The 12,500-nt window shown below is 35.5% G+C and overlaps 1 protein-coding gene across 1 annotated transcript in view; it reads right to left on the minus strand.

Moving 5' to 3' along the window:
• Nucleotides 1-12,500, minus strand: part of ptprsa (protein tyrosine phosphatase receptor type Sa) — a 476,646-nt gene that overhangs the window by 88,648 nt on the left and 375,498 nt on the right. The window contains exon 24 of the mRNA XM_072914629.1: nucleotides 9,435-9,532. Within this exon, the coding sequence (XP_072770730.1) occupies nucleotides 9,435-9,532 (98 nt within the window). The remainder of the gene's footprint in view (nucleotides 1-9,434; nucleotides 9,533-12,500) is intronic.

Below are 12,500 nucleotides of genomic sequence, written 5' to 3' on the forward strand. Positions count from 1 at the left end.
CGAAAGTCGGAGAAAGTTATACATGTAAACAAACCACGGTGAGTTCAAGGACCGCCAAAATTAGTTGGACAAAACGGCGCTCGCCAAATACTTGAGTCAGTGAAGCATGTTTAATATAAACAATGTGCTTTATAACAATTAGGGGGGTTTGTGTCATGTTTGTCCTCCTACAGAAACCATATTAAAACAAAAAACATATTTTTTTCCCCTCATCTTTTTCCATTTTTCATACGTTTTTGAAAAAGCTCCAGAGAGCCACTCGGGCGGCGCTAAAGAGCCGCATGCGTCTCTAGAGCCGCGGGTTGCCGACCCCTGAGCTAGCCACTGACATTTTTTAACAAATCATGAATTACTTTGTACAAATAATAACTCATGTAAAATACAAAAGTCAACTCTCAAATTTTTAAATAAATCATGTCACACTTTGAACTGGACACCAAATCTGTTATCTGTTTCTTTGTCAGTTAGTGAAGACCAAGTCTTTGAAATATTTTCTTGGATTTTCAAATACTACTTGAGTTTTGTCTCTCTTAGAATTAAAAATGTCGAGCAAAGCGAGACCAGCTTGCTAGTAAATAAATAACATTTAACCTTCCTCTTGTGTTAGCTTTCTGTTACCATCTCTTATGTTAACGGGTCGGTTTTGACCCATGTCTTAAATCAGCTGTAAAATACACTAAAAACAATTATCTGTCATCCAATTTGTTTCTCATCTCTTGGTTATCTTGTTAGGCTTCCTTATCCATGAAAATATTGGTTTTAATATTTTTGGTGTGGGCCATTGGGCCTTTTTTTTTGTCAGAATACCCCTCGATTTCAATTTAAAAAAATGGTAAAATGAACCTCAAGAGAATTGTATAAATAAATAAAAGGTTGTTGGGTAACTTGACTATAACTGAGGGGTATTAGAACACATCTCTTAAATAAATTTGTTTAATTTATTTTTTCATTTTAATAATTTTAACTATAGTAACATCTATGGTGTTACGGGTCAATTTCGACCCATCTATATTTACTTCAAGAAAAAGGCTAAACATTTTTTTTTTTCATCAACAGAACTTTAATACAAGCACAAAATGAAAAGTAATAAAATATAGATTTGCAAGGTCAAACAACAACCAATCAAGTTAAGTTAAGTTAAAGTTAAAGTTAAAGTAGCAATGATTGTCACACACACACACTAGGTGTGGTGAAATTTGACCTCTGCATTTGACCCATCCCCTTGTTTACCCCCTGGGAGGTGAGGGGAGCAGTGAGCAGCAGCAGTGGCCACGCCCGGGAATAATTTTTGGTGATTTAACCCCCAATTCCAACCGTTGATGCTGAGTGCCAAGCAGGGAGGTAATGGCTCCCATTTTTATAGTCTTTGGTATGACAGACTCATCAGATGTGTCTGTGTCTTCTGGATGATAGTCCACATTGTCTTCCTCTTAGAAACCTGTTCATCCGTATAACTATGCTGCTCTGTGTCCTCTCCCTCGTTTTCACCAAAAATATGATCCAGAACTTTTCTCACTGAAAATCTTTTTTTCATTTTTGCATGCTGAAAATTGGAGATGTGCACTCTGCAAGTCACCAACTCTATACTGAATTGACCTCACATGCCCGTCTTTGTTTGTTTTTGTACTGGATAACAAGGTAAAATGAGAATCCCCTAAAACTCACATGATTGGGAGAGGAGCTGGCTGTCAGTGTGTTCAGTTTTGGCTCTAATTATTGCTTTATAATCTTATTTTTACAACTGTGTCGAAACCGACCCTAACAACATCAAGGTCATAATTTCAACCGGAGCATTTTAAAATATACTGAAAAAAAATAAAAAAAAGTTTTATTTTGTTGAAATAGAGGTTCTTGACAAAGTCAAAAAGCCTTGATGCAAAAAAATAAATTTATGTGGTTCTTTTATGCATTTAAAAACTAAAACACAAGACGAAGGTTAAAAAATAGAGGCAGCTCACTGGTAAGTGCTGCTATTTGAGCTATTTTTAGAACGGGCCAGTGGGCGACTCATCTGGTCCTTACGGGCTACCTGGTGCCCGCGGGCACCGCGTTGGTGACCCCTGCGCTAGAGAATGAAGAGTGCTTGAAACTGCATGTCAACATCTCCGTTCGGTGCCACACCCACAAAATGCCGAAGCGGGAACCTACCACAGAACGAAGGACATATACCGTATTTTTCGGAGTATAAGTCGCACCGGAGTATAAGTCGCACCTGCCGAAAATGCATAATAAAAAAGGAAAAAAACATATGTAAGTCGCACCGGCCAAACTATGAAAAAAACTGCGACTTATAGTCCGAAAAATACGGTACTATTTGATTTCCTATTATGCAGCTCATTTTTATTTGACAGTTATTGAAATATCTCGTGTGACATCATGCACAAAAGTGGCATAAGGCAAAATATCGCGATATATATCGTGTATAAAATAAAGAGATACTAATAAAAGGCCATATCGCCCAGCCCTATGCATACTTGCCAACCCTCCCGGATTTTCCGGGAGACTCCCGAAATTCAGCGCCTCTCCCGAAAACCTCCCGGGAAACATTTTCTCCCGAAAATCTCCCGAAATTCAGGCGGACCTGGAGGCCACGCCCCCTCCAGCTCCAGACCTGGGGGGTCTGCATGGAGCAATGTTGTTGTAATATATTGAGTTGGAGGCAATAAACAGGCGAGGGGATGAAGTACGTCTCTTTACTGTAGACTTCAGAACAGACTCACACACTTGACGTCAGGTGCGCAACACCACGTAAATCGTTGGCCAACCAAAAAGTAACCCCAGTACGCTATAGCCAACATTCACCATGAGATGGCAACAGACAAACATAGATCACTCTATTACATTCCAGTCTCTCCATGTTTTCTCGCCATGGTAACATGTGATCCTCATGCACTGTGCGCTGTCTCTGTCCCTCTTGATATATTATATATATATATATATATATATATATATATATATATATATACATATATAAGAAAATACTTCACTTTCAGTGAATTCTAGCTATATATATATATATATATATATATATATATATATACATACTGTATATATATTTATTTTACTATATATATATATATATATATATATATATATATATATATATATATATATATATATATATATATATATATATATATATATATATATATATATATATATATAAGAAAATACTTCACTTTCAGTGAATTCTAGCTATATATATATATATATATATATATATATATATTTATTTATTTTACTATGTATATATATATATATATATATATATATATATATACATATATATATATATATATATATATATATATATATACTGTATATATATGAAATACTTGACTTGGTGAATTCTAGCTGTAAATATACTCCTCCCCTCTTAGCCACGCCCCCAACCACGCCCCCGCCCCCGCCCCCACCCCCACCTCCCGAAATCGGAGGTCTCAAGGTTGGCAAGTATGGCCCTATGTTTAACTGTAAGGTTCTTCTAAATTCTGTCAATTCTACATTTGTATCCCCCATGGTTGTATATTTGCAGATAACTGACGGACTGAATACGGAAAAAGAAGAACAAAAAAGAAGTCATTAATCGTGGCAGCCTTTCCGTAGTTGCGTGTTTGTTGGGATGATCTTCTCTTCATCCCTGCTTGAGGCCTTCTCTCAATGCCCACATCAAATCCTCAATAACCGAGCCTCCCTGCCGCCTCTTTCCTCCATTTCTCTTCTACCGCTACTTCCCGCCCGGCTAAAAAAACAATCAGTCACCGGTCCACAGAGCGCCGCTTGGCAAGCCGGAGCACCGCGAACGAGTGGCCATTCATCAGGAAAATAACAAAATTAAAATTACACTTCTCCCCTTAATTTGGTCATTTATTCTTCCTGGGGGCTGACGGGGTTGTGTGAAAGAGAGGGACGGGTAGAGAGTAAAAAAAAAATAATCGGGTGGTTGAATTCTCTCTTTAAGGCAAATAATTACACTTCGGCCATCCCGCTTCTCTCACCGCCTTGAAGAAAAACAAGCTTGTCCCTTTGGTGCTCAGCTCAGGATTTATGAATAATAGATATCCGAGAAATAGCGGAATGCTATGAGAAGTCATTATCCGCCAACATCCAACATACACTGGCAGGCATGATGATGGCAATTCACGCCGGTGTCGCCGCTTTTTTTTTTTTTTTACTGCAGCCTGGCGTGTGCGGCGAGGCGACAGGTGCGGTGATTTAGGAACGGCGAGCAGGAGATATTGCTTGTATGCAAACGAGAGCTGATTCAGCGCTCCTGATTTCTAATCAGCGCCGGTGTCATTTATAACCCGAGTGGTCCGGGAGCTCAAACAGCACAACAACAACAACAAGACATTGCTGAGTAAAAACTCAGAGCATGTGCATGGCAGTAAATCTATACTGTTCTATAAGGCTATGTTCACCCTAGGGCGGGGGTCGGCAACCCGCGGCTCTTTAGCGCCGCCCTGGTGGCTCTCTGGAGCTTTTTCAAAAATGTATGAAAAATGGAAAAAGATGAGGGGAAAAAAATATATTTTTTGTGTTAATATGGTTTCTGTAGGAGGAAAAACATGACACAAACCTCCCTAATTGTTATAAAGCACACTGTTTATATTAAACATGCTTCACTGATTCAAGTATTTGGGGAGCGCCGTTTTGTCCTACTAATTTTGGCGGTCCTTGAACTCACCTTAGTTTGTTTACATGTATAACTTTCTCCGACTTTCTAGGACGTGTTTTATGCCACTTCTTTTTCTTTCTCATTTTGTCCACCACACTTTTAACGTTGTGCGTGAATGCACAAAGGTGAGTTTTGTTGATGTTATTGACTTGTGTGGAGTGCTAATCGGGCATATTTGGTCAATGAATGACTGCAAGCTAATCGATGCTAACATGCTATTTAGACTAGCTATATGTACATATTGCATCATTATGCCTCATTTGTAGCTATATTTGAGGTCATTTAGTTTCCTTTAAGTCCTCTTAATTCAATGTATATCTCATGACACACTATCTGTATGTAATATGGCTTTTAATTTTTTGTGGCTCCAGACAGATTTGTTTTTGTATTTTTGGTCCAATATTTCAACATTTTGGGTTGCCGACCCCTGCCCTAGGGTGAACTCTTTGACTAAACATTTTATAGTCAAATGTGATTCATTAGATTTCGCCTATCATCGACAATCAGTCGATTCTACGGCGTTTTTTTTTTAAGAGAAAAAAACACATGGTGATATGTAGCACTACACTGCAAAAAAACAGTATTCAAAAACAAGAGAAAAAATTTCAAAAATGAGGGGTATTTTATTTGAACTAAGCTAAATTATCTGCCAATAGAACAAGAAAATGTGGCTTGTCAAGACTTTCCAAAACAAGTAAAATTAGCTAACCTCAATGAACCTCAAAATACCTTAAAATAAGTATATTCTCACTAATAACAAGTGCACTTTTCTTGATATAAAAAAAAAAGACCTTTTTGCTCAATATGTTGAAAATATTCTTAAATGAAGTAAATGCTAGTGCCATTATCTTGACATAATGATATGCGCTCGGCATTACATTTCTTGAAACCAGCAAACTTACACTAAAACGTATTTATTGTTCTTAATGGAAATGCAACAAGGCAACCGCTTGTTACTCTCGGGGTCTACTAGCCGCTCAGGCAAATCATATTGTCTAAAAATGCATTTTTCCATCGATAACATGACATCATCGCGCCAAGTGCGTGCTCTTTCAGTCAATTAGTGCGCATATATACAGCCCGGCCCCCGGCCAAAAATGTTTTAATTGTATTTTTTAATAATTTATCAGAATGTGCATGAACCTTTTCTGTTCAAAATTGTTAGAAATGTCACATGTTAAATGTTTAAATATTAACTGTCCGTTTACTGTACTGTGCCAACTGTACTACTAAATGAGTACGTATTTTCTATTGTTTCATTGAAAATAAAACCGTTGTTTTAATTATGAGACACAATTGTGTCAAAATCATGATTTTTTTTTTTTCATGCTTGAAATAAGAAATTATTACTTTAAAAAAGCAGTTTTAAACTTGTGAGTGTTGATGACACAGCTTTGCAACAGTTGATTTTACTCAATATAGGTCATAAAATCTCAGCAACAAGCTGTAATATCTTACTGAGATCATTTAGGACCAAAACCCTTACAACAAGTAAAACACTAACATAAAATCTGCTTAGTGAAAAGAATTATCTTATCAGACAGAAAATAAGCAAATATCACCCTTATTTGAGATATTTAATCTTACTTAGATTTCAGTTTTTGCAGTGTACTAATTGGTCACGAAGGCTATGTTAAAACTGCAGGGTTGGATGTCCAGATTTTTTTGTCGATTTTGACCTTTTTAATGGCCGTTCACACTACAAAAAAATAAAAAATATTTCTAATGTGAACGCAATCTGACCTACATGCGGACATGACGTCCTGGCGTCACACGCACTGCAATGAAGTCTGCAGTGAGAAATAATCAGTGATAAAGAAAAAAAAAAAAAAAGCAAACGTGATGCGTTTTGGAAATTATGCTTAAAATGATCAAAATACGTACATTTTAGGGGTGTAACGGTACGTGTATTTGTATTGAACCGTTTCGGTACGGGGGTTCCGGTTCGGTTCGGAGGTGTACCGAACGAGTTTCCACACGGACATATTAAGTAGCGTAAGACACGTTGTGTAAACAATGCACACCGAGACACAACACTCGGCATGCTAGCAGCTAACGGGCTACGATAGACTGACCATAAGTCCTCTTTTTCACCGGACATGTCCTCTTTTGTGGAGCTGTCAGGGCGGAGTTTCTTAAATGCCTCAAATGTCCGGCATTTTGAGTTAGGGTGGCGTGTATTTTCAATGTACGTTCAGGGTTAAGAAGGGGTTAAAAACAAAACAAATTGTGAGCGTAGCAGCATTCGTGAGGGAGGGGCAGAGACAGAGAGAGCGATAGAGTTATGATAAACGCGCATGCGTCGCCAGGCTCTGCTTTTTATCCAGAGATTTATCAGATTTAATTTTTTATAATCTATAGCAGGGGTGTCAAAAGTGTGCCCCGGAGGCCATTTGCGGCCCACAGCTAATGTTTTAAAGGCCCACGGCACATTCTAAAAATACTATTAAAATAAACAAAAACATAACAAAAGTGAAATAAAAAAGCTTAAAGGTGAAATGTAATTTCGAAAAAGTTACAATGTTGACTAATAAAACAAAGCTGTTTTTTTTTTCTTTCAAACTGTCATTGCTCAAAACATAATATTGAATCAAAATCAATGTTATTATGAATTATTGACCTATCCAAGGTTCCGATTACTCACATCAAATATTCCACTAAGAAAAATATTTTTGGTGGAAGATTTTGCAAATTTGGTAAATAAATAACCCAAAAATTTATATTTTGTTGTTTTCTTACTGTACCAAAAATGAACCGAACCGTGACCTCTAAACCGAGGGACGTACCGAACCGAAATTTTCGTGTACCGTTACACCCCTAGTAAATATTAAATGTTATTATAAATGTTGTCCATGTACACGTGGCTAGTGTGCCAGGACTGACACCAACACGAATCGGGGCCATGTTTACTTCCGTAAACATACATTAGTTTTATATTAGACGTACAGAGGGGTCACATTTTTTTTTTTTGGCAATGTGAACAACTACATAAAGAGATGGGAATTAGCAAAAATACAGCTCGTAGTGAAGAAATGCAATATTTTGCAAAATTATAAAGAATCCTGGTCACTGGAATTCTAAAAAACTATAAATTGTAAAACAAAACATACAATATTCTAAATACTTTGGACATGGAACCTTTTAGAAATATTTTGGAAAACATGAAAATAACTTTTTTTTGCACTATTATTAAAACCATTGCCACTTTTTTTCTGTCATTTCTATTTAGCTAAATTAGTGCCAAAAGTTTTGTACTTAAAATAAATATACTTTGAAACTGAAAAATGAAGTTTTGATGTTGAATTTTAAGGTCAAAAGGTGTGTACTAAACGTTGAAACTGAAAAATAAAGTGTTGATGCTGGATTCTGAAAAATATAAAAATATAACACTGAGTATAATTATGATTTACTCTTGCAATTATTTTGATTCATTTCTTTATTTTTTTTACTTTCATATATTTGGATATTTGAGTTTGTTTTTTTCAGATTCAAGTCTTATTTTTTTGCAGTTAATTTTTTTTTCTTCCAAGTTTTTTTTTTTTTTTTTTTTGCAGATCCAGACTTTAGGCCCAAATTGGGGAAAGTGCCAAAAAGAGAGAGGGGCATGGCATCATGACAAAAAAATAAAATAAATAAAAATATTAAAAAAAACAAAAATCTGAACCTACTGAAAAATCAAGTTTTGATGTTGATTTTTGAAAACACATTAGTGTATTTAAAAAAAGAAAAAGTGCACTTTTTTCAGGTTGAATGGAATTGTGATTCACTCTAGTAATTCTTTATAACAAAATTATTTTTTTTAAGTTTCATATATTTTGATATTTGAGGTAGATTTTTTCAGATTCAAATAACATTTTTTAAAGGTTTTTTTTTTTTCCAGGTTCAGATCTTTACTTTGTTAAATATTTTTATTTATTTTATTTTTTCAGATTCAGACTTTTGGCCTGGATTGGGCGTGTGGGGCGGGGCATCAACTGAGAGGGGTGTGGCATTATGACAGACACATTAACAAATATACAACGTTGCCTTCAGGGGATATTTAAACAATATTTAAAACAATATTTAAAACAATTATCAACAATATTAAACAAACAAAAAAAAACACAGTGGAGGGAATGGTTTTAGCTCCGACGTGCCCCTAAAGCAACGTGGTAGCTGCCCCCTCTACCCCGCATAATTTTTGCTAAGCTGTCTGTCATGATGCCATGCCCCTCTCACTTTTTGGACCAAAAGTCTGGATCTGCAAAAAAAAAAAAGGAAATAAAATAAACTTGGAAAAAAAAATAACTGCAAAAAAATAAGATTTGAATCTGAAAAAAAAAAAAAAAAAAAAAAAAAATCCAAATATAAGAAAGTAAAAAAATTAAAGAAATAAATCAAAATAATTGCCAGAGTAAATCGTAATTATATTCAGTGTTATATTTTTATAATAATATTTATAATTATGTGTTTTTCAGAATTCAGCATCAACACTTTATTTTTCAGTTTCAAAGTTTAGTACACACCTTTTGACCTTAATTTGGCTCCCTACATTTCAAGCTAAAAGATGCAAAATCACACAAAAAAGCTCCCTTGAACTCAACATCTGGCTGTGGCATGAACAATGTTCGCATACAAGCTTACTGTAACAGAAGCGAATACGTTTGATGGTGACATAAGCATCGAAAAACAAACAATAAATAATAACACATTGTCTTGTGTTCTGCCGGGTACAAAAATCAGACAGATGCGAAACGCCGAGCTTCCTCCCACTCACCTCGTATTCCTGGGAAAGCTTGAGGTTGTCGTTGGCCTTCAGAAGCTCCGTGTGCTCCGCCAGCTCGGAGATGGGGATAGGAGGGTGATTCATCATACCTGATCGCCAAAACAAAGGTGGAAAGAAGTAGCGGAAGAAGGGAAGTTTAGTGCCACGAGGACAACTTGGTGCACATTTCACAGAATGCATTGCTTTCTGGGAGCGAGGCTCTGTGCGTCACAACACTGAAGGTCGGGTTTTAGTGATGGTGAGCGTTTGTGCAACATGGTGGAAATCAAAAAGGCAAGCAAATGTGTATTAATCGGGTTTGTTATAGGAACTTGACTGCGCCAGACCAGAGCTTGGAGATAGCAATAGGGGGTCTCCCGATGCAACTTTTTCCCATTTCCGATACAATACCGATATTGGAGTCTTGAGTATTGGCCGATGCAGATATTGACCCGAACCAATATCAGCACACTTGTATTATTTTGAAGTGTGGCACGTTAGAAAAGGCTTAATCAAGTGAAATTACTAGGGATGTCCGATAATGGCTTTTTGCCGATATCCAATATTCCGATATTGACCAAACCCTTAATTACAGATACTGATATCAACCGATATATACAGTCGTGGAATTACCACATTATTATGCCTAATTTGGACAACCAGGTATGGTGAAGATAAGGTCCTTTAAAAAAAAAAAAAAAATAGATAAATAAAATAAGATAAATACATTTAAAAAAATTCTTGAATAAAAAAGAAAGTAAAACAATATAAAAACAGTTACATAGAAACTAGTAATTAATGAAAATGAGTCAAATTAACTGTTAAAGGTTAGTACTATTAGTGGACCAGCAGCACGCACAATCATGTGTGCTTACGGACTGTATCCCTTGCAGACTGTATTGATATATATTGATATATAATGTAGGAACCAGAATATTAATAACAGAAAGAAACAACCCTTTTGTGTGAATGAGTGTAAATGGGGAATGAAGGTTTTTTTGGGTTGGTGTAATAATTGTAAGTGTATCTTGTGTTTTTTATGTTGATTTAATACAAAAAAACCCAAAAAAAACCAACAAAAAAAACCGATACCGATAATAAAAAAAACGATACTGATAATTTCCGATATTACATTTTAAAGCATCTCTTACTCATATTATTTACCAACTGTCACCATCTTGAAATCTAACTTATAATACATAATTCACCCCTATACAATATCCTACCCTAATACCCTACTGTGCAATATGACTCTTTGAGTGCAATACATCCGACACTGATTGTTATTTATTACTCCGGTACTCTTGTCTTGCTCTGTATATTGTACAGTATTTTGTATTTTTGTTTTGTATATTGTACAGGATTGCTTATTATTTTTATTGGATAGTAGTCTGTTTCTTTCAATTCTTAGTTGTATCTTTATTACCTATTGTGTAATTTATTTTTATCCCATATTTGTTCCCACCACCGCACCTTAAGTTGGAGTCCTTAATCTCGTTATATGCAAATATTATGACAATAAAGTCCATTCAATTCTATTCATTCTATTCTATTCAACTGGAATGAGCCTATGCTGTTTTTAAGTTCAAATGTAGTGGAAATTGTTTTTTGTCAACACACAATCATTTATAAATGTATGTTTATGACACAGTAAATGATCTGGAAGGATGCGGACACATTTGTTACTGGATACTTTCTAATACGCTTCAACCTTGGAGACTTTGTATCTGTAAGTAATATGCAACTATAATGAATTGTACTTGTTTATATTGACAAATGTTGTTTAATCAAGAACACTTATTACGTTTGGCTAGCTTGTGTGCTATTGTTTGCTTAGCTGTCGTGTAGCTGCTAGCTCCTAGCAGCCTATCAGCCTGCCATGTTTACCTTTTGGTAAATGACTTCACTATAAACAGGCTGTCCAGCTTTGCACAAGTACATTTGTTGCAGGACTGTTTGTATTGAAGCGCTTACATATAAAACTTTAGAGGAAGGCGATATAAACTGATACATGATTTTTTAAATTTTTTTGTCATATCGGAGCGATATACAACAACTATATCGGATCTAGATACCTTTAGTAATTAGTCTCTTTTGGCAATACCTAGTGGCCACAATAATCCATTAAGTTGAATGACGCGGACACGTTTGTTACTGGATACTTTCTAATACGCTTCCGCCTTGGAGACAAATCTGTACGTAATATGCAACTATAATTAATTGTACTTGTTTATATTGACAAATGTCATGTTTTAGACGACAATACTGTTCAATCAAGGACACTTATTACGTATTGCTAGCTTGTGTGCTATTGTGTGCTTAGCTGTCGTGTAGCTGCTAGCTTCTAGCAGTCTATAGTTTATTTTAATACATTTAACAAGGATACCCTTAGTAATTAGTCTCTTTTGGCAACACCTAGTGGCCACAATAATCCATTAAATTAAGCTCAAGACGTGGTGAGTTGAATGACGCGGACACGTTTGTTACTGGATACTTTCTAATACGCTTCCGCCTTGGAGACTTTGTATCTGTAAGTAATATGCAATTATAATTAATTGTTGATATTTACAAATGTGGTGTTTTAGACTGTAATATTGTTCAATTACGGACACTTGTTACTAGGGATGTCCGATAATGGCTTTTTGCCGATATCCGATATTCTGATGTTGTCCAACTCTTTAATTCCAGATACCGATATCAACCGATATATAGTCGTGGAATTTGGACAACCAGGTATGGTGAAGATAAGGTACTTTAAAATTGTTTTAAATAAAATAAGATACATAAATTAAAAACATTTTCTTGAATAACAAAGAAAGTAAAACAATATAAAAACAGTTACATAGAAACTAGTAATTAATGAAAATTAGTCAAATTAACTGTTAAAGGTTAGTACTATTAGTGGACCAGCAGCACGCACAATCATGTGTGCTTACGGACTGTATCCCTTGCAGACTGTATTGATATATATTGATATATAATGTAGGAACCAGAATATTAATAACATAAAGAAACAACCCTTTTGTGTGAATGGGGAATAAAGGTTTTTTGGGTTGGTGTATTAATTGTAAGTGTATC

The sequence above is a fragment of the Nerophis lumbriciformis genome, linkage group LG14 (assembly GCF_033978685.3).
Source record: "Nerophis lumbriciformis linkage group LG14, RoL_Nlum_v2.1, whole genome shotgun sequence".
Classification (NCBI taxonomy): domain Eukaryota; kingdom Metazoa; phylum Chordata; class Actinopteri; order Syngnathiformes; family Syngnathidae; genus Nerophis; species Nerophis lumbriciformis.